Below are 22,446 nucleotides of genomic sequence, written 5' to 3' on the forward strand. Positions count from 1 at the left end.
GAATGTCTTTGGTTTTCTCTTTCATATTTTTTTTTTTAAGTTACACAGTGTACTGGCACCTTGCATCACACACAAAAAAAAGACCACTTATACTGTAAGCACATCGTTGGCATAAAGAATGCACCAGCACAAATAGCCGTTTTGGCACGTTCTCTCTAACAAAGTGGCATGGTGTTAATGATTGTTTTAAATTACTTCTCTTTAACTGTAAAATGGAAGTATGTCTCGTGGGTTTTGTGCTTGGTTTAAGACTATGTGGGGTCTAAAGTTATTTGTTTAAAGTGCTTTTGATTATTCCTTGTTTGGCTAATGGTTACAAGGTTGCGTCTGTTGACATTTCAGTGTCAGTATGTGATTGAGCAGTTTCTGTTCTCCTGTGTGCATAGGGCCTCTACTCCTTTGGCCTCCATCTTGTGCAGCAGCCTCAGTTTGGGCAAGCTGCTCAATGTTGACTCCTCAACCAACGTTTTTATCAAGACGGCCAAGTTGGTCAGTGCAGCGGTTTCAGAGACCAAAACATAGCACATCCGCAAAAAAAAACTGTTGTTGTTGTTGTTCAGGTAGTCATAGCAACAGACCTGTTGCACAGAACCCGTGATCAAACTAGGAAATATGTTTTGTCTTGTCGTTGAAGAGGGAAGAAAAACTGAATATGAATATGATGCACTCATCTACAGCTACTATTTTTATCTGCAGTCCTCACGTCATATGAGGGGCAGCTGAAAGCCACAAGGGGGCAATGTTCTGAGCAGGACTGTAAAGATATAGCGTTAGTTGGACCACATACGTGTGGATCACATATCTAATTCCTGTGTGGGTTTAACCACGCACTTGATGCAGATACAGAAGTTAGTAGAAGAGCTGAGGCTGTGGTTTGTGACCAGAGTGTATCAACATGGGCCTTGCACGAGGGGAAGACAACTGAAATGGGTTTCTCTGTGCATAATTTATTGGCTAAAATGTTACAGAACAAACAACTGACACTCATTTTATTGTTGAAATGTAGGTTGTAGTCTATAGCTTTTTGTATTTGAAATGGGGCTGGGTACCCCTCTATAAAATGCTTAATTTTAAGGAGATTGCTTCGGTCGACGATGAATAGCGCACACTTTTCCTGGGCATCAGAGCATGTCCGCTGAAAAAAAGTGAATCCATTACTATTTATTACCTGAAGTCTGCAATCAGGCGGTATATTATCTGTTGCATGATTTCTGTTGGCTGGGGACAAATAGGCACAAAGTAAATCTGAGCAGGCAGGATAAGGCTTTACTGACATGATGGTGTCTGGTGTGACACAAAAGATGTGTCAGTGCGTGTCACTTCATCCCCCCCCCCCTCCATACACACCACCACCATTTCTCCTCTACTCATCATGCTAGGTCCTTTCTAGTGTCCTTTCCTCCATTTGGTAGTGTAGAATCTCCAAAGAATCCAAAATGGAATGTAAGGGAGGGACAGTAATTTGCATGATGGTCCCAAATCAGGCTCTAGCTAAAAACAAATATGCACAATATTGAACCCCTAATATCATGAAAAGTCTTGCACATATGACTGTAGTGTACTGAATAGTGTTTTTCATATTTAATCCGGTATGAGGCAGTAATTTGCTGGCCTACAGAGCAGGTGGAAATGTGAGTCCCAGTGAAATTATGGTTAACAAACTTTTGTTTTAAAAAAAACACCAACTAAAATGAATGAAATTCCTCCCCAGTCATGTACAACCCCAGGGTCAAGTGTCAGACTGTTGTCTTCCTTTTTTTCTTTTTGAGCAGAGAAGAGAATGGTTGGTTAATTAATGTGTTGGCATAGTTCTGCGTTCTATTAGGCAAATTCCAGTAATTTTGTGTGTATAGTTTTAAAGGATTTTCTGGGGTGTTCCGTGTGGAATAAAAGTTGTACTCTGCTGTGTACAGTTACATTTTTTTTAATTATGAAATTGTACTTGTTTCTATTTTTTGTGTGATGGTTTAAAAAAGAACAAAATTATTTTAAAAAATGTAAAGGAAAATCTTAGTATTTTTCTTTTTTTTTTTTTTGGTCTTAAAATATGGAGGAGACAGGATTTTATTGTTGAAATAAAACCATGGACTGCTGATGTAAGCTTGTATTTTCACTTTGTGTGTGTGTGTGTGTGTGCGCTACATCAAACTAGTATTCAGATGCATGGATCAGGGTTCCCACAGTCATGGAAAACCTGGAAAAGTCATGGAGTTATAAAACCCCATTTTTCAGGCCTGGATAAATCATGGAATTCAGTCCATTTTTTGAAAGTTTTGGAAAAGTCATGACATTTCATTTTGCCATACAAAGGACGTTGATAGGAGTGTACATCATGTCACAATTTGATTGGTTCCTTCATAGATATAGAATGGTAGGGGAGAAAACACATTTTTATCCAAACTGTTCTTAATTAGCACCACACTGCAGTGTACAGTAAGCTATTTTGTACTTGTAGGCTGTGAAAAGTCATGGATATTTTATTCAAGATCATTTAAAAGTCATAAAAAAAGATTTTTGCAATTTTGTCAGTGAAAATGGGTGGGAACCCTGATGGATGTTCAAAACTAGTATGACAGCTGAACATGTAACAGCACACATACAATGATAAATAGTCAGTGCTGACCTTTACAGGTAGAGAGTTGAAATGAGAATGCTAGAGAACATGATCTCGTGTGAGCTCATCTTCACGACTTTCATAATTGTATAGTGTGACAAGATAAAGTTTACTTCGAGATCAAGTGTTCTATCAGTATCTATGGATATGGGTAGGGACTTTCAGACTTCCTGTTGAAACCACAGCCATTCTAAGAACCGAAACCATGCTGAGCAGTAACACTAAAGAAGTGAGCGCCCCACATGGGTGAAATGGTATGAAACAGTAAGTATTAAAGTGCCATGATATGTGCAGTAGAGTCTTAGGCTCTTTGTGTTTTGGAAGCAAAAGATGTTTATTGCAATACAACAAAGTAGTGAGGATGAAGGCATCATGGCCAATTATAACAGAAACACCAGTGTACAAGTAAATACAATGATTACGGCACGGGAGACGAGACGTTTAAAAAGATATCTGGTGGAGGGCCAAATTCTCAGACTCCTCTCATTTCTACTTTCTATAATGCACATATGAATTTGAAGAGGCCTACAAGAGATTGTGACTTGAATGAGCAAAGAATATATGCTCAATATTAAAGTGTTTTAAAGCCAACTATGGAACTAAGATTTATAGCAAAAATTGGGCTACATGTGTGCTGTTTATGTAAAGGCAAATTTTCAAACATGAACTTAATAAACAACATCTCTGAATAGGCCTACTTTCTGAATAAGGAACACAGAACAACAAACTATTATTATATATACTAACTGAAATCATTAGTATCAGGCCATTACACGACTTGCTGATGCTAAATTGATTAAATTGCCCTACAGATGAACTAGTAGAAAGCAGTGAATTACACAGGCTATTAAATCAGTTACTATCAATGTTGACAAACAGACAGGTAGCATACTGCTGACTGTATAGATCATAGAAGTGGGTATACTGCTTACTATATAATAAAAGTGGAAATCCATCAATCACAATGTGTTGACTTAAACTCCAGGTGTTTCAGAGTGATTGTTTTTCAACAGCATTTTGTCCTAAGAGCCCAAATTCATTCATAGTGTGCACAAACTCTAGACTGCAGACAGGTGATCTCATCCATTTTGACCAGTTCATCATATTTTATATCCCAGTCCGGAACGACTTATGTGGCAGAACAAAGTCATTGAGAAACACATACCCAGGACCTAAAAACAGAGATGTTGACGTGAGAAGCAAAACAACATCAGGCCAAAACAGAACACATTTGATTTCCGTTTTGGACTAAGTGGGTTACTCATCTATGTGGTCTCATTTTCAAATAAAAATAGTAATATTTTTGACATAGAGGAAATGTAAATAGGTTTTAATGAAAAGGCAAAGGAATGACTTCCTACCTATCTATAACCTTGTTTAAAGAGTGTTATTGTCAATCTATTAGATGGCTATTAAATACTGTATATTACTGCTATAAGGAAAAAGATGTCACCAACGCGTCATCTGACTATAGCCTACCTCAATACTGCAGATGACAATCACACCAATACCAGTGTTGAGCAGGTTGTCTTCAAACCAGGTCTCCATCATAGTGTGGCAACCCTGATATGAAACAAATGGAATACTATTAGGATCTCTGACAACACTGCAGTTATATTATCTAACCACAAAATCACACATCACAATTGATCCAGGTATATAGGTTGGTCGTTGGTCATAACTAGCTATAACTAGCAGGTCAATGTTTGGCTATAATCATGATCATGTGACAAAACACCTTGAAAAAAAACTCATGAGAATCTAAATAAGAAATAGAAGAAGAAAGGAGAAAATGCAGCTTATTCTAGCCAATCTATCATACCTTTTCCCAGTAGGGGCCAGTGGCATTGCAGGAGGAGGTCTGTTCACAGCATGACGATGGTGTTTCGCCCTTCCAGTCTTTCCAACTTTTCACTCCACAGCATTTAAACTGTAAGCAAAAAAGCACATATGACCACATCAGCTCTCATACTCTCTCTCACACATGCACACACGCACACACACATGTGCACGCACACACACACACACACACACACACACACGCATGTGCACACACACACACACACACACACACACACACACACACACACACACACACACACACACACACACACACACACACACACACACACACACACACACACACACACACACACACACACACACACACACACACACACACCATGCCTGACAGAGAAGAGGGACATGAAGGTTTAAAGCCTCACTGTTTTCTGGAAGAGGTCCCAGTCATCACGGACCACTCTGACAGTTCCATTAACGCTTGATTTATGAGATTGTCTGGCTTCCTCCAGGCTTTTGTTGAGGTCGTTTGTGATTTTTTCGCCAATCTGTGAAGCAAAGGGCATGGCTGAGTTCTCATCACTTTAACTTTTGGTTAAAGCACTGGGGTTTTCCTCTCCTAATCCTAAGAGGAAGTGTGCAGTAGCCAAGGTACTTTACGTCCAGTCAGTACCGGTACATACAATTACATAGAGGAACATGAAAACTGACCATTGCTGGCCATCTTTTCATATGAATAAATATTGTGTCCTCTTTGGCTGTAGGAATACGTACATCTTTTTTTCATAGACGAGGAGGATACAGGCTCCAGCCAGCTCTACCAGCATCACAACAAATAACAAGATGAAAAACTAGGAGAGGAAAACAGTCTGCAGTTAGTCCTGTCCCATCATCATGAACAACACGTATAATAATAATAATAATAATAATAATAATAATAATAACCAGATATTGGACAGTAAAAGTTTCATATAAGATCAAAATATTAAAGGTTATTGAAATGGCTCAATGCATTTCAAGGCACTCTACGATTATCTATCTGGTCACAGGTGTCAGGATGTGTGTGTGTTGTGTGAGTGTGTTTTTTTGGTGTGTATGTGTGTGTTGGGGGGTAGGTCCTCACCGTGATCAGTAGGCACCGGTTCTCCTTGTAGGCGCCCAGGAATCCCAGGAAGGACACGCAGGTGATGACGATCCCAGCGATGATGAGGATGTTGGTGATGCTCATGAACGGCAGGGAAGGGAGCAACGAGGAAAACTTGGTCTGCGTCATCATGAATATCCCAAAGCCAAGTATCACTGCCCCACAAACCTGACACAACAGGATGGTAGATAGGGATACATTACATACCAGACAGCCCCTCACAACATGTAACAACTCTAGTAACTTTAGAGTATTATCTGCACGAACACTTATAATATCAGTTAACAGATGTGCTACTATTATCATTTCCCTTGTCACATTTCTGTTAGAGGTAGAGTAGGGTGGAGCCATCATACCATGCAATTTTTTAGAATTGAATTGCCTTTGTAGAATTTAATTGACTGTTGCACAAGAAATTGTATATATAATCAGTATGGTTGTAATGAGAATAAGTTTGAGGATACATACAAAGAATAAGAAGTTGGCCACACACATCGTGTATTTCAAACACTTGAGGCAAGACATCTTGACTTGTTCAGTTCTGTAAAGTAAGGGGGAAAAGGCACATCAAATGTTGGCTAATAGTTCAGCACATCCTGCCATGACACGAGAATGATTTGTTAGTAGATACACACACACACACACTGCATGCACTGCATTGTTCAAAAATAAATGTACGATTTTAATGACTCAGACATTCAGTTTCCCCTTTCTCTTGAAAAATGGTCAAGCTTGTATAACTATTCTGTCTAGAGCCCTCGCCCTGATGTTTCCTGTGAATAACACCTTCAGTTCATGAAAATAGGTGCATATATTTAAAGATTTCCGTATACATCCAGATGAACTCTTAAGTATGTAATAAAAAGGCAAATCATTTGGTTAGTATTTATGACAACAGTGTCAGAACATGCTGAAATAAAATATTGAGTTTTTCTGTCCTCATTAATAGTGTTTACTGTACAGAAATATATGTGCTTTTTATGTTTGATCAGTCAAGATATGGCACTTTTTGATGATAACAAACATATCTGACCTGTGAGATATATATTTTTTTTAGTTAAACTACATTTCAAAACAGGCCAAAATAAAAATCTACTTTACAATCACTTTATTAGTAATCACATGTGAAACAATATACTGCCAGTTAGTTTTACGAAACTTAACGCCATATTAACGCACAATTGTTATAAACAACAAATACAAAGGTAGGATTATAAAATGAAAAAGAGGAACTCAACTATACACAAAAATAAAGTTAACTTGTAAAGTTTCACACATTCTTACCTCCTCAGCTAAAGTTCTTTGTAAACCACACAACCAGACAAGCAGAACTATTGTTAGGTGCACAGAAAATGTCTCCCTTCACTTTGCTGGTCACACTCAGTTTAGTCAATTTTCAGAGCGTCACCATGCATCATCAGTTGACATGACTTCCTCAACAAGTGTACCGGATGTCGGTTGAGTAGAAAAAGAAGCCAAAGTCTTAGAAAGGTAGCTGATAAGAATAGACCTGGTGCTTGGTGATGGAGCCAGAAAAATGTTTTGGCCAATGTTTTTCAACTGTGAAATAGTGTAAGTTCCTCTTCCATAAAAGGACTGGGATTGTATAGCTACAAAAAAGGGAAGAGAAAGAGTCTGAACACAGTTGTTTGTTTTTTTGTTTGTTTTTGTTTTATTTTTTCCACCTACAAACCCCAAGAGGGACGAAATTGATTAACATTTGACAAATACATCAATATAGCAAAATGGTTTGTACTTATTAATCAGAATAAGACATCAGGCACATCAGACATATAGGCACAAAGCAGCAGTTTGATTTAAGTTCATAGTTAAAGTGCATTTTACTTAAAATCTACTATAAATATGAATGTTTCCTATAGAGAATTTCATCCAAATACTTAATACCAAACAGTTAATCTGAACTGTTCTGTTTTAACATGAATTTAACAAAAACGACCATCTGTTGAGTTGGTAATTAAACAAAAATTACTTTTCTTGTACTAACACTTTCACATCAATCTGAAATGATGTGTTCAGAAAAATAGTATAAGCATCCATTTAACCCAACTTAGGTGGAGAAAACACAGGGCATCTTGAGGGATTCCATCACATATATCCCCGTCCAGTCATCCGGAAGTTGCACATGATTGGGCAAGAGCAGCACAAGCAAAGTGCCTGTAATGAGGGAAAAACGTCACATGTTACAGAGCACTTTTTTCCTTAACTGCTACTCTGCTCTTTATTTCATCAACTGTATTGGCACACACCTGTAGAATGGCCTGAGATACAACTCCTGCACCGATGCTCAGAAAGTTAATTTTAAACCAGGTCCTCAACTTCCCAAAACAGCCCTAGAATATAGGGTGGGGGAAGGGGGCGGGTAAAAGACGCAAGTCAAACATTCAATTCACATTGCGTCACTTGCTACACAAGTGCAACAGAAGAGTAGAGGGAATCCTGGGTAATTAAGCAAGACACTTGACCTTATACTTATTTATTTGGCTCATGGTCTTATCCAGAGTGACTTACACAGCTCTGCAAAAAATTAAGAGACCACTGCACATGTTTCTGATGTCATCCTACAGTTGCTGAGTGACACTCAAATGAGTTGACATTCATATTGAACCACTGCACAATAGAATATGACTGTCAACTCATTTGAATGTCACTCAGCAACCATAGGATGACATCAGAAAAAGATGCAGTGGTCTCTTTTTTCCAGAGCTGTGTATGTCAATTACTACAAGGGCCTGTCTCCCCAAGGCAACTCTTGAGTTAACAGTGGCATCCAGGAACTGAACCCATAACTTTCCTTGCTACTGCATGTGATGCGATCTGTACTACTAGGCAACCTACCTCTTTCCATGGGACAATGGGAAATATGTTACAGGGGTCTTCAATGCAGCATGATATCTGAGGATGGCCATCCCAGTCTGATGGCCCATGCACCCCACAACATTCAAACTAGACAAAAAGTAAACATTTTTGAAACTTATATCATTTTTTAACTTATGTAGGGAATCACAAACTCATAGGGAATGATCATGAATGACTCAGACATCTTAACAGAGCCTTTGACTGGTTGGGTAGTGGATACTAGTGACTGGCAATATACACTTACCATAGCCTGAATGGCGTGAAACTCATTTTTCAGGGTCTGATTTCCTGTGTCAGGTGACTGCTTGTAGGTGTCCAGAGCACGTAAGAAATCATCCTCAAAGTACCTGTCGATCTGGGAAAGCGCAGAAAACATTGACCCCATGCTAGTGTCAAAAAGCACAGGAACACACAAAGACTGGCTTCCTCTAAACATGGGATAATTTTGTCAAAAATGTGTGGTATAATGAAATATAGCAGTCTCACCTCTCTCTCAACTACCAGGAAGATACAGGCCATAGCCAACTCCACCAGCATCAAGAGGAACAGGAGAATATAAAACTGTCATGGAACCAAACGTGACATGAACACATAAACACAATCAAAATCCATGTCTTACATACACTACATATGCTTTTAAAAATGAATATCATCCACTCTACAGCACTAATAAAAAGCAAAAGAGCTTGATCAGCTGGAGACTTCGCTCACTGCCATGCACAACTGAAAGGCTGAGGAAGTCATTTGTCCCCAGGGCCATTGACTGTTCAATGCTTCACTAAAGGGAAGAGGAGAGATAGACTTCTCTGCTTAGTCTGTCTGCCTCTCCACCCTCTCCATGTTTGAGTACTGACTGCCCACTACTGCTTTACTACTTTTTTACTATTGTTTTACTAATGTCCACAGCCTAATGTTTTTACTACTGTTTAACTGCTACACTGTTTTTCATGCTCTATTAGCACACATGACCAATGGCTTCTGACAATGGAAGAGTTAGTGGGGTTTAGAATTCTAAAAGTGAAATAAATGTGATGAAATGTAATCATTTAGAGAGCGCGATAACATGTGTGGGTGTAAATTTGTCTGGTGAGAATGAGCAAAAAGTGACTAAGAAGGATTTCAGAATATGCAACACTTCAGACAAGCAGCAGACCGCAACAGACCAGGTTTGGGTTTCACTTAGCAGGCGTGTGTGAATACAAATGGAACCCTCTTTCACCCTAGACAACGTCAGTAACGTAATGACACGAATGACGCGACGGGTAATGACGTGGCGGCTCTGCTTGTGTGCGCCTGTGGGAGCAGATGGGTCAGACTCACGAAGATGAGCATGCAGTGGTTCTCCCTCAGGGAGCCCAGGATGCCCAGGTAGCACACGCAGCAGACGACGGCCCCGGTCACTATCAGGCAGTTGGAGGCGTAGTGCGGTTTAAAGGTGTTGATGATTGAGCCATACTGGGATTTAAACATCCCGAATATGCCAAAGGCCTGGACAAAAGCCCCACTGGTCTATCACATACAAACATATATATATATATATATACTGTAAGTCTTGTAAACAGATATGATCAAAGTGCACAAAATATATTAAAACACAGCAAAAAACAAAACAAAAAACTCAAAACAATAATTAAAAGTAGCAGATATTTGGTTGTCAACTTAATTCACAGGGGACCAATGAGGTCTGTGTTTCACTATGTTTAGGTCTTGCAAATCAACAACATCTCTACAACCAACTACACAACAAGCAAATGAATAAAATGTAGAAAATATTGTCAGAAACAGTTAAAAATGAGCATTTTCACAATAAACAGCTTTTTAGCCAACCGTTTGAAAGATTAGGAGTGACCTACCCAGCAGAGTAAGTGCAGAAAAACCATCCATCTCTTCAGAAAGTTAACACAGGAGCGATTCATATTTCCACAAAGAGTACTTGTTTATTCCTGAAATTATTATTTTTTTTTTTTTTCTTGTAAACTGGACAAAAATCACAATTCAATCACAAAGTTAAATCTCCTGCTCATTTATTCATCATATATTGGCTTTGTAGTGGTTAAGGAGCTGGGCTAGCATGCAATAGCCTGAAAGTTGAGGGTTCCATTCCTGGCTTCCACTGTTGTCCCCTTGAGCAACTCACTTAACCCCAAGTTGCTCCAGGGACAATGTAATCACTTGTAATATAGTTCACATATGTAAGTCACTTTGGACAACAGTGTCTATTAAATGAATACATATAAATATTAGGTGATAAAATATTATTAAGTCTGTCAGGTAGTTGTTCCACTTAAAATGCCATCAACTGATCCGACTTGTTTTATCTGAAAGGTCTGTTGACGCAGTGTCCTCTGTTGTGATGGAATGGCTAGTGTTTAGCATACAGAGGAGTTTGATATGGAAACACAGAGCCTATGGTGGTGAAATGTGCAGTTAAATGGGATTCAGAGATAAGTGTTTCAAAATAAATGGAATAATTTATTTCTGCTTGAATTATTTGTTTCACTGTAATTTTATATCTTACACAGCTACAACACACAATAAGAAAAAAACTATGAGTATAGCCTGCTTGATACTAAATTCTTAACCAAAATAAATGTGAACTATACTAAAATCAAAATATCTTTTCATCAATACAAGTTTTGTTTAATCTATTTATAGTTAAATAGCTAAAATATTTCATTCAAATAACACATTCAACAAATTTAGACTAAAACACTAGACACAATTTTACAAATTTAAACTGGTATGAACAGCAAACATGCAATTTACTTACTTTGTGTAGGCTTCTGCTTGTTTAGACTGTGCTGCCTTATGTCCTCATGTATTCCTCCTCAGAGTGCTCTCTCTTCTGCTTCTTCATTGACTGCAGACAGACTCAGTCTGAACACAAAGCACACACACACACACACACACACACTCCGCCTTCTTTTCCACCAGCAGAACAATCACAAACTTTCACTGAAAGAATAGCATAGCATACATAATAATTCAGGTGGGTATCAAAGGTGTGATGTATGTTCTGAGGGCTGCCTTTCAAACACGTAATTGTTTCTTCCAACATTTACATACAGATGGTTGTAAAGAACATCTCTTGACACCAATACCAGGGAGTCATTAAGTTCAAGGAATTGTTGATTACACTGATTCAGGAGTAACATGAGTCTTCTGTTACAAGAACAAGGGAGTATGTTAACAACAGGAGTCTGAGGTATTGAATTGTGGAAAATCATCTTTAAAATTTTATTTAGAAGATTTGACAAAGGAGAACGAGTGGATCCCAACCTCTCCTCATAGACAAAGAACATTTGACAGAACAACATTTATTCAAAGATTCTCAGACATGTTTTTTTGATGCTATGGCTCCAACAAACTGAAGTGACCAAGACACATTTATGCTTCTTCAATGACAACACTTGTACAAATCTCAGTTGTTTAAAAATCCTGACGCTGTCAACAAATGAAGATAAAAATATTGGATTCGACTGGTCATTTTTTTTTGACCACAAACATTATTTCAGCAGCAAAAGACATTGCTTGAGGAGGTAAAAGACCTGGTGATGTCAAGAATCCTAAATGTCTCCACACTGCTCTCTCTTGAGGTGACGGGATGTAGAGTAACAATGTAAGGCATGTGACACTAAGGGCCATAGTGGTTCAGTATCATACAAATCATTAAAAAAAATGCAAAAGAAAATACAATGAGATGTTCAGATGTAATCTGATTACCAGTCATTTTGAGCTACAGCAATTACCCAGTTTGAATACAAAATAACAAAACAGCGCAAGTCACAGATTTTGTTTTGGCCAAGATTACATTGAATTGTAGATCTGACTGAATATAATGTTCTCACACTTTTTATGATGAATTCATTCTTTGCTTGATTTGAATGTAAACAGCCAGCATGTTTTGTCAAGAAACTAGGCTTGGACAATTATGTAGGACTAGGACAAGGACTTCAAAATCAAGTACAAAGACAAAGATCAGCATTCACAGACAGTCTAGTGTATAGGCCACTTGTTCAGTACCTGAACTGCCTAGACGTCTAATTCATACACACACATGCACACAATTGTTGGGACACTAGAACACAATTGTACTACATTTGATTAATTGATAAATAAGACTTCAGCCCTCACCACGGGCGCACACATTATCTCTTCACATTACAGTTGATCTCGTACAGTGAGCATACTGATGACCATGATGATGATGTTGGCAACATGTCTTCATCACAACCACTTTCATTTAACACACACACACACACACACACACAGACACACACAGACACGCACAGACACACACAGACGGAAAACTCTGGAGGTGTAGAGCAACATGCAGCCATACACAGGCCAGGACTGGGTTGAGCTTTTTAGTAGAAAAAGGCGATTAAAAAAAAAAAAAATTTTTTTTGGTGAGCATCTTCTTCTTTTCACTCTTCTGATCTTCTACTGAATGTCAGTGCAGAAATCAATTCTGTGCCTCCCAAGGAACCACACACAGTCCAAGTCCAGTGCATTAATACAGCATTCACCAGGCCGCTCAAAGATCTATCTGCATTTAGTCACAGTTCAATACTCTTCACAAGCGGACTTGGGGCAGGCTCCGAACGGTGCGTTTGTTTGATCAGCGAAGTCCTTCATGACCAAATGGTGAGGCGCTCGCCCGGTGGCACGTTCAGCTGGCTGTGAGAATGAGGTACTGTGAAGGCTTCAGGGTGGAGCATAGTTTTAGATAGGATGGGCGGTGGATGGGGGTGGCATTGGTCTCACCAACTAGCTCACAGCAAACACACCACTGATGCTTATTGTCATCCTCCAACTCTCTCACACACACAGTCTCTCTCTCTCGCTGTCTCTCTCTCTCACTCACACCTTCTTTCTCCCTTTCTCCCACCCCTTTCTCTCCCTCCCACACCACACACACACACACACACACACACACACACACACACACACACACACACCCTCTAGATTTATGCCTGCGTCAGCGCATCAGTAGAAGCGTTTGCGGCTCCTGTCCTTCCAGCGGCCGTGCAGCACAACGCCCACTACAGCCAGCACACACAGGCCCAGCACGGAGATCAGGAAGGCAAAGAAGCGTCCGATGGGGCCCATGCCCTCCTCCTCCTCAACATCCACTACAGACAGGGAGACACAACCAAACATTAATACTGTGTGCTGCTCTTTACAAGCCCATTGATCCCTTATGAGTCCTCTGTATTCTGACATGTACCATAATAATGTTAAAATAGAGAGCTAACTGAGAAGGGATGATCTGATCTCGCCTTTGGGCAGACTTCTCTGTCTTACCCTTGGGAAGGTCCATGTGGTCGACACTGGGGATGGTCACTTCCTGCTGGGCCTCCTCCTCTTCCTGGGCGCTTCGCTCCACGGTCAACTGGTAGAGCTTCATGGAGATTAGGTCATGGTTATCTGCAGAGAATGGAGACTGGATTGGTATGGTAACAAACAAAAATAAATAAATAAAACATAGTTTGTGGGTGACAAGTCATGGGGACTATTTCTGGCAGTGTCAGTCTGTAGATGGTTCACCAATGACTGTCATTCACCAGCCTTTCGGAGAGGACTGTGGTTAAGCCGAGGAAAAGCTGAAAAAGTCAACTGTGGATGAGTGGTTAACCCAACGGATGTGCACTACTAACAGTCGCCTAGAAATGAGATCCGAGATAAATAATAATCCGAGGCACACTGATGTTGATGAAAAAAGTTAAAAATCCTTTATTTTAAGGGATAACGCCTACTATGTCTCAAGATTTTGCTTTACTTAGAATCACTGCACTAATATCTAGTTGCATTACCATTATTTCTGAGAATTGCTTCACATCTGTGTTGCATGGAGTCATGGAACTACATTCCACAAAATTTCTCTGCATTTCTGGGTTTTGCCTCAGAAACAGCATTTTTGATGTCACTCCACAAGTTTTCTATAGGATTGAGGTCTGGGGATCAGGCTGGCCACTCCATAATGTCAATCTTGTTAGTCTGGAACCAAGACTTTGCTCGCTTACCGGTGTGTTTTGGGTCATTGTCTTTGCCCATTTCAAAGGCATTTCCTCTTCAGCATAAGACAACATGACCTTTTCAAATATTTTGATGTATTGAAACTGATCCATGATCTCTGGTGTGCGATAAATGGGTCCAACACCACAGTATGAGAAACATCTCCATAACATAAATTGTGCACCACCATGCTTTACTGTCTTCAGTGTGGCTTGAATTCAGTGCATGTGGGTCATTGAACAAACTGTCTGCGGCCCCCATGGACTGAATTCAAGCCACAGTACACTGTGCAGGGTGGACTTCTTCAAATCATGAAGCTATGGGGAGCTCCAGCTACAGGCAGGGGGTGGAGTTGTTGGCAGGGATGGAGACGGGCAGAGGGTGTAGATACATACAAGCCGTTTTCAGGGCATATCAGCATCACTTTCATGAAAAAAAAACCAACAACATATGATATACTTTGACCCCTAAAAACTCCTAAAATTTCCTCAATCAAGGTCTGGAGTGGGTCTTTTGGAAGTAGTGAATCAGTACATCTGTTGAGCTCATTAAGGGTTGTGTTTCCACAGGCGAGAGTACCTGATAAATCTCCTGTTGCTGAAGAGGCCCCGAAGTAGTACCCCACCGGCATATGCACCCCTGGAACGTCCAGACACTCCCGCCACTCTCGTTTCCCATCAATATCCATCATCAACTGCAACAGATACAACAGTGTTGTTGGGTACAACTAGCGAACACACAGTCAGAGAAGTATACTAACTCTAGCACCACATTGTTGATTAAATTCTGAAAATGTTTCAGCAAGGGGCATTGCTGTGAAATTGATTATCCTACCAAACTATGTAACTATATAGGTAGGACTGTATGACTCAAGTATCAAAGCAAGGGGCCACATATACCAAGAATATATTTTTTGCCTGATTAGGAGTCTTTGGAAACACTTCTGACACATCTGTTAATGGAATGTGCGTAAATGGCATGAGTGAATATTGATTAGTCGTCCTGATGTCTTACAGTCAGTCTGTTCCTCATGTATCGGAGGAGGATGATTGTGTCGTGGTTGACGTTGCGCACAAGGGCTGTACATCCACCCAGTTCTGTGGGCCTGCCATCGCGGTCGTGATCATATGACAGAGTACCATTTCCCACCATCACTGAAATGTATGGATACACTCTCTGGGAGGAGTAGAGGAGAGAGAGAGAGCGAGAGTGTTAAGAAAGAGAGAGAAAGAAAGAGAAAGAAAGAAAGAAAGAAAGAAAGAAAGAAAGAAAGAGAGAAAGAAAGAGAAAGAGAAAGAAAGAAAGAAAAAAGAGAGAAAGAAAGAAAGAATGAAAAAGAGAGAGAAAGAGAGAGATGGAAAGGCAGAGAAGCAGGCAAATTACATCAGTAACTAACCAATGCATTTCAATATACTAAAGTGCTAAATGCTGTTACAAGCACATAGTTTGAGTTTGCTAATACTAAAAGCTTAATGAAGTTCAATGACAACAATTTATGTAAAAAACAAGGCATGTATAAAGACTACAATTTAACTGTTTGAATGATACAAGTAATCAAACACCTCACATACTGTACATGTGCTAATTAACTACCTAAGTGCCGAACACACAGACGACCTAGTGCAACTAGTGCAACTAGGATGGGAGGATAACTGTGGGAGGGTGGGAGCAGACTGACTCTGAGATGACCTTCCTGTGTCCCAGGTGAGGCTATCTGTGCCTGTCTCCAGAGAAGGCGTAGGAAAGAACAGCACAAGAAAAAATGAACAAGTGCGGCTCAGAGGGATTCTATGAAGGATTTGGAATTTTTTGTTCCAGAATAGCAACTGTTCTTCTCAGATCTTCCAGGTATTTTTCGGCAGGTTTAATGGAGCTAAAATAGCCCTCCACTCTTATCTATCTGATAAAAATATTGACATATCACACAATACCTATCTGACCCCCTTGTGCAAAAATGTTTTACACAAGGCAACTTTTTGAGCAATGTTGCAAGCAATTATCCTCTGTATTTTTGACCGGGCATGTTCTTCTTGATATTGGACAACAATTAATTTTCTGATTAACTTAAAAAGAGAATTCCGGTGTGATATTGACCTAAAGTGTGTTGAAACATGATACAGAGTGTGAACATATGTCTCATAGCTCATCTCGGCTTGTCCCCTGCACTCCGATGCTACCAACAGGTTTTCAAAGGGGGTGCCACGGGCATCGGCCTAGCCATGCAAATAAATCACTGTTTTACACCATTTGGATTCCAGTTGCTGCAACTGGAAGCAACCAGATGTGTGAAACACCCAAACAGTGATTTATTTGCATGGCTGGCCGATGCCCGAGGCACCCCCTTTGAAAATGCAGATTTCAGAGTGCAGGGGACAAGCCGAGATGAGCTATGAGACATACGTCGGTGTCATGTTTCAACATACTTTAGGTCAATATCACACCGGAATTCTCATTTAAATAATCAGTAGGCAAATTGTCCTTATCATCTAATCAGAGCACATGGAACTGGGCCCAGTTTCCCGAAAGCATCTTAAGCCTACGAACGTCTTAAGATTTGCCGACTGTTTCCCGAAACAATCGTAGCTTAAGAACGTCGTGAAAACACTCGTAGAACTACGAGTGCTCCAGAGTTCTCGTTACCGGCTAAGAGCGTCTTAACAGTTCTTCTCACTGAGGTCACCAACAGGACATTCAGAGGAATTACAACTTAGAATACATAATCCAATTTATGTTCCCATTCTTTATTGTGTTTACCTGATGAATCAGATTTTAGCGTGCAAAATAGTATAGCCTACATTTAATGGTCATAATAATGTGATGAAAAGCGGACAAAAATGCAATCCAGTTATGAAACGAGACGTTGCCAGAATAGTTTGCCATTATCTTTGCTAAGTGAGGGATATATTTTATTAGGCCTATGAGGTAAAAGCAGAGAAAGGAACATGTGGTTTAGTCTGTAGGCCTAGTACTGCATCAAAATCTAAGCCTGCACATTTCCTCACTTTCTTACTCGACTTCTTTCTTATCTTCAAACATGTTCTTAAGTGACACAGCGAAAAATTATTGCATGGTGCAACAATCTAATCTTAAATAATTACAATTATTTATGTCTGTGTATGGTATATAACCTACTTGGGATGCTTACATGCAGATGTCAAAGTGTTTCTATTTTCATATTGATGTGAATTAATGTGTAGGCCTAGATCCGAAGTTTAAACGGTAGGCCTATAGCTGTGACGTGCAGTCACCTGATATCACCATCAAATCAGAGGATATTTCAGAACTATTAACGTGGACAGCTCCCCTTAAGAGCATCTTAAGAGCAGTGCACGCGCTTTCACGCTATGAGCATGTTCGGGAAACAGTTGGAAAAACCAAACGAATGATCGTAAGATGAATCGTAGAAAACCCTCTTAAGAGCGTGTCTCCGTCGTTATCGGGAAACTGGAACCTGGTTATGTGGTTGCCCAGCAATATTGCTCAAAGTGCTGCCCCAGGTGTCATATCATATCAACAGAAAAAAAGAAAAACACACACAAAAAAAAAAAAAAAAAACAAAAAAAAAAACACCTTGCTTTAATATCTATATAATAACTTAATCTCAAAGTATTTATAAAAACATTTGCTGTTTGGCCCTTCTTTCCTGAATTCATTCACTTGGGGCTCTATACTTGGCTAAACAGCACACTCCAGTGGTCTTTTCTCACATGGAGTCTCAAATGACAATGTCTCAATTTCTTATCACTGTTCAAATCACTTTCTGTTCCTATTGGCGAGCGAGCGCCATCACCACCACAGGGCCAACAGACACAAGCTGGACATACCTCATGACTCTTGTCCTCGTTGGGATACGTGTCTATAAACACACCAAGCCCAGTGAAGTGGTTCATATTCCCAAACACTGGACCTACAATAACAAGCACTCTGTAAGTATTCGTAATCTGATAAATGTCCCTTGAGTAAATATAAAGGCAAAATTATACAAATGTAATTTGTAATCAGCAATGTTATCTGTAGTTTGTCAATCTGTTTTAAACAATCTTTCTATTTTAGAAAACCAACTGTGTCTTTATTTTCAGATTGATTAACACAACATTTCTCTATCATTGAAAAGAAGAATAACTTGAAAAGAGTAAGTAGTGGCTAGGGTGTAGGATCCTTACCATGCTGCATTCTCTCTTTGGTTAACCACAGAGCCATTCCATCACCATTCAGGTTCTTCTTACCTTGGCCAGAAATTTTAAAATGCACATGTAGCTCCCAGTCACGTAAGAAAAAGGGCTGTGGAATCAGACACACAGGAATAATATTCCATTAAATAAGTTCATTACATTAGTTTCATTTGTACCAGGACACAAGAGGAAAATCTGTTTGCCAATGCTTACAAATAAATACATTGAATCCATCACCTTAGCAATATTGTGCTATAAGAGTGGGCAAGAAAGCTTGGAGCACTTTGAAGTAAATCAAAGACTGAACATGAGGTGGTGGTAAGCACACTAGCAAGTGTAAAATAACCTAGGTTTTCCACATCATTCAAACTTTTGTCACAAAATCAAGTAAGTAAGCTTAAATCTGTTTTGTAAAATGTATTTAAGACCTTCCTCCAAACTGGCTAAACAAGTTCGGAGATGACTCAAAAGGCAGGCTATTTGAGGTGATGTTGCAATACAAAAATTGCAACATTTTGTGACACTGATGACTGCGAGCTATGACAGGCCACAGTCTTACACTCTGGACTTGTAACTGGAGGGTTGCCAGTTCGAGCCCCGACCAGTGGGCCGCGGCTGAAGTGCCCTTGAGCAAGGCACCTAACCCCTCACTGCTCCCCGAGCGCCGCCGTTGTAGCAGGCAGCTCACTGCGCCGGGATTAGTGTGTGCTTTACCTCACTGTGTGCTGTTTGTGTTTCACTAATTCACCGATTGGGTTAAATGCAGAGACCAAAATTTCCCTCACGGGATCAAAAAAGTATATATACTTATACATATTTATATATATATATATATACATATATATATATATATATATATATATATATATATATATATAGCTGATGTTCTGGTTGGACTTACATTCTTTTGTGAGATGCTAGTGTGATATGAAACGTGATATTATAAGGTTCTATACTGTACATCTTGATTGTACAAAGACTGTCATATTAGGCTACTACTCACTAGTCTGCCCCAAACTGCTCCAATTCTGCTTTGAAGGTCCGGGGTGAGCCTCACATGATCAGGTGTAACCATTGCCGTACCCATCAAGTCCCAGTGGGACGAACTGGAGGACCCCACACCTGTAAAGAATAAAGACATGTTCAAGGTTAAAACTAAGAATTAATGTATGAGTGGTTATCACAGACAGAAATTACTTCAATTGCCTTATGTGAAGGCTTGGCCAGACTGCTGTTATTGTAAAAAACCGGTTACCACATAGGAAACTTAAAATGTTCCGAGAAACAGCATTTCGCCATAACGAGAATATGACAATGTATTATATTGCCGAGATTATTTACTTTATGACTTGCTGCATTTCTGATAATGGCAGCTTGCTCTGCTGCCTTTTCTTTCGGCAGTTGTCTATTAGAACAAATTAGTTAGGCAGTTAAAACCATAGTAAATGACAGCGCAACCTGTCAGTTCAGAGTCAGACCTGTTAGCTAGCAATTTGGCTAACATAGCTAGTATAGATTTGCCCAGTTAGATAGCTAGCTTAGCTAGCTGAATACATTTCATGGAGTGCGGCTTTTAACTATTTTACCGTATGTGAAACGACTATTTTATGAACTGCAATATGTCCGTTATCAACAAATGGATCTATGTTGTGACACGCAACTGTCATTGTAGTTCACACAGATATGTCTTCGGCCTCTGGTTTAACAATAGCTTTTAGAGGAGTTACGTTACGTCTGTGATTTGCTAAAGTTAGCTAGTCACTTAGCTAATAGCTAACTTACCTTGATAGGGTTTTGTAAGTGAATATTCCCTCTTGAGAAAGTCATCCGACTCATAGCCATCGTCACCCTGACACCGACTCGTCAGAAAGAGTAAAAACGTAAGTAGAAAGAGCTTCATAGCGTCATTCCTCATACTAAAAACTATACTTGGCACGGGAAAACTACTCAGCTGAAACTTGTTCATTGAGGCGGCCATGTTGCTCCTCCCACAAATCTTGGGAGTGTTCTCGAAGACATGAGCAAACGAGCGAATGAGCATTATCCGCGCAGGTTTATGTAAATGAAACAAACGTTGGATGCCGTGCTATAGATGCCAATGCGCCCTTAAACCAAAAGAGGTGAATGTATCAGGCCCTAAGCCATACAGCCTACGTCTGCCAGTATAACTAATAGCCTGTAGTTCTTTAGAATTCATTAGAATTTGTGGAGGACAGAAGGTAGCCTATACTGAATGATTGAGCATCGGGGCATCCTCAAATGGAAGGAGAGCAAGGTCTCTAACATCCACCAGCTCCATGATGTCGTGTGTGTGTGTGTGTGAAAATAGTGTCCAACGTGGAGGGTGGACAGTGAGCCACAAAATGTTAAACTCATAGTATCAAGCCTACCTCCGACTAGCTGCAGCACAGCACTCTCTGCGGGTATATCTCCAGACCAGAGATTGGCTACTGCTACAAAGTCCATCAGATGTCCTTGAGTATGGATAGAAACAAAGAGAACACGTTTATGCACTCGTCCCTACAACAGATCCCACTGCACAGGACAACCTTCTGAAGTTTGTCAGCTGCAACTGTGCAGGGGACTGTGACACTCTCAGGTGCTGCTGTAAAAAGCAAGAAGTCAAGTGTATTTTTGCTTGTGGAGGATCATGGTAACTCTTGCCAGAACATCAACCAGCCAGATGATAACAGGAGGGAGTGCAGGGAGTTGGATGAGGTTTGTTACATTTTAAACTGATTAAGGAAGTTTTGTTTTGTACTTCAATAAAAACATTTGTTATAGATTTTTTTATGGACTTGGAGTCATTTTTACTCAACACTAATGGCTGGGATAGATTCAGCATCCCTAAAAAAAACCCTATTCAGACATCTCAAAAGCTAATATTGGTAAGGCGTTTCCCAGAGGATTTGGCCATGGATAAATTGGGAGGTGTTAGTATGCACCTATAGAAACAGAATAGTAAAAAAGCCATTTGCAGATTGGCAAAACAAATGCCATAAAGGGAGTAGGCCTAGTAATGATTAAGAACAACAATGTACGTTGCGTTGATGCTCAAAGGCGCAACTGCTTTTAAGAAATTATTTGAGAAATACAGATTTGTCACAATACACCAACCAACTTGACACTTTAGGCGAGAAAACACAACAGTTGTTAATCTTGCCTTTCCTTTCAAATTATGGCAACTGTCTGAATTACCCTGGGCATTAGTGTAACTATCATGCTCCCTCTGACAGCTCTGTGAAACTGTATACAGTGGCATGACACCTCAGAGCCTCAGACACTAAGTCTGACTGCAGTGTGGCATTGATTTTGATGGGCTCTTTAGGGCGATAATGATGTTCATCTGTTCACGCCCAAGCTGTCACGGCTGATTATGCCGTAGACAATGAATCTATTCACACTAGTTCAAGTTACCTTTCTACCTCAGTTTTCACTTCTTTTTCCCACACTCAAAGCAGTGTGTTTCTGGAAAAGAATTTACCACAGTTTTCTCCACTCTTTACGCATCACAGTGACATTTAACTGTAGACCATTGCTTTTGTCTTTTGTAATTTGTGTACAACTGTTACAAACAAACACAAATAGGCCTAATATTACAGATTAAACAAGTGATGTAATGAGCCAACAGGTTGCAAAGCCAAGCCTGATTAGAGCCAACAAAGCAATTCTTGATAAGATAAGCCATTTTTTTCACCATTCATATATTTGGTTTTGTGATGTATTTTTGATGTAATATAATTTGATGTAATATAATTTGTGTTCACATCACAGCTCATATACAGGGTGATAAAGAAAATGGGATTGATACATGTGTTGCA

At 39.8% G+C, this 22,446-nt stretch overlaps 3 protein-coding genes across 4 annotated transcripts; all 3 read right to left on the reverse strand.

Annotated features, from left to right (window-relative positions):
• Positions 1-2,923: 2,923 nt before the first annotated feature.
• LOC125294697 (leukocyte surface antigen CD53-like) lies at positions 2,924-6,095 on the reverse strand. Its single transcript, XM_048243640.1, has 7 exons — positions 6,027-6,095; positions 5,538-5,726; positions 5,185-5,265; positions 4,840-4,962; positions 4,437-4,544; positions 4,094-4,177; positions 2,924-3,786 (listed from the first exon to the last, which is right to left on the reverse strand). The coding sequence occupies exons 1-7, from the start codon at positions 6,081-6,083 to the stop codon at positions 3,715-3,717; spliced, it is 714 nt and encodes a 237-aa protein (XP_048099597.1). The 5' UTR covers positions 6,084-6,095; the 3' UTR covers positions 2,924-3,714.
• A 753-nt stretch (positions 6,096-6,848) lies between these two features.
• On the reverse strand, positions 6,849-11,314 carry LOC125294696 (leukocyte surface antigen CD53-like). Of its 2 annotated transcripts, XM_048243637.1 has the most exons (8): positions 11,206-11,314; positions 10,289-10,378; positions 9,756-9,944; positions 8,922-8,996; positions 8,680-8,790; positions 8,415-8,522; positions 7,826-7,909; positions 6,849-7,733 (listed from the first exon to the last, which is right to left on the reverse strand). In XM_048243637.1, the coding sequence occupies exons 2-8, from the start codon at positions 10,349-10,351 to the stop codon at positions 7,665-7,667; spliced, it is 699 nt and encodes a 232-aa protein (XP_048099594.1). In that variant the 5' UTR covers positions 10,352-10,378; positions 11,206-11,314; the 3' UTR covers positions 6,849-7,664. The 2 variants fall into 2 exon arrangements, with proteins under 2 accessions (XP_048099594.1, XP_048099595.1); XM_048243638.1 differs by lacking the exon at positions 11,206-11,314 and having other exon boundaries at positions 10,289-10,518.
• Positions 11,315-11,643: 329 nt separating this feature from the next.
• lman2lb (lectin, mannose-binding 2-like b) lies at positions 11,644-20,681 on the reverse strand. Its single transcript, XM_048243636.1, has 8 exons — positions 20,408-20,681; positions 19,629-19,747; positions 18,617-18,734; positions 18,278-18,360; positions 15,468-15,629; positions 15,033-15,147; positions 13,743-13,865; positions 11,644-13,570 (listed from the first exon to the last, which is right to left on the reverse strand). Exons 1-8 carry the CDS (start codon positions 20,664-20,666, stop codon positions 13,425-13,427), a joined length of 1,125 nt encoding a protein of 374 aa, XP_048099593.1. The 5' UTR covers positions 20,667-20,681; the 3' UTR covers positions 11,644-13,424.
• Positions 20,682-22,446: the final 1,765 nt, after the last annotated feature.

Source organism: Alosa alosa, chromosome 5, assembly GCF_017589495.1.
Source record: "Alosa alosa isolate M-15738 ecotype Scorff River chromosome 5, AALO_Geno_1.1, whole genome shotgun sequence".
In the NCBI taxonomy this organism is placed as follows: domain Eukaryota; kingdom Metazoa; phylum Chordata; class Actinopteri; order Clupeiformes; family Clupeidae; genus Alosa; species Alosa alosa.

Coding starts and splice junctions, on each gene's coding strand:
- LOC125294697 (XM_048243640.1), bottom strand. CDS start 6,083: ATGTCTTGCCTCAAGTGTTTGAAATACACGATGTGTGTGGCCAACTTC. Junction 5,727..6,026: donor TGGCCAACTTCTTATTCTTT/GTATGTATCCTC, acceptor CTGTTGTGTCAG/GTTTGTGGGGCAGTGATACT. Junction 5,266..5,537: donor ACCGGTGCCTACTGATCACG/GTGAGGACCTAC, acceptor TTCCTCTCCTAG/TTTTTCATCTTGTTATTTGT.
- LOC125294696 (XM_048243637.1), bottom strand. CDS start 10,351: ATGAATCGCTCCTGTGTTAACTTTCTGAAGAGATGGATGGTTTTTCTG. Junction 9,945..10,288: donor TTCTGCACTTACTCTGCTGG/GTAGGTCACTCC, acceptor TGTATGTGATAG/ACCAGTGGGGCTTTTGTCCA. Junction 7,734..7,825: donor TATCTCAGGCCATTCTACAG/GTGTGTGCCAAT, acceptor CCCTCATTACAG/GCACTTTGCTTGTGCTGCTC.
- lman2lb (XM_048243636.1), bottom strand. CDS start 20,666: ATGCTCATTCGCTCGTTTGCTCATGTCTTCGAGAACACTCCCAAGATT. Junction 18,735..19,628: donor GAGCAGTTTGGGGCAGACTA/GTGAGTAGTAGC, acceptor CTGATTCCACAG/CCCTTTTTCTTACGTGACTG. Junction 13,571..13,742: donor CCACATGGACCTTCCCAAGG/GTAAGACAGAGA, acceptor CCCTGTCTGTAG/TGGATGTTGAGGAGGAGGAG.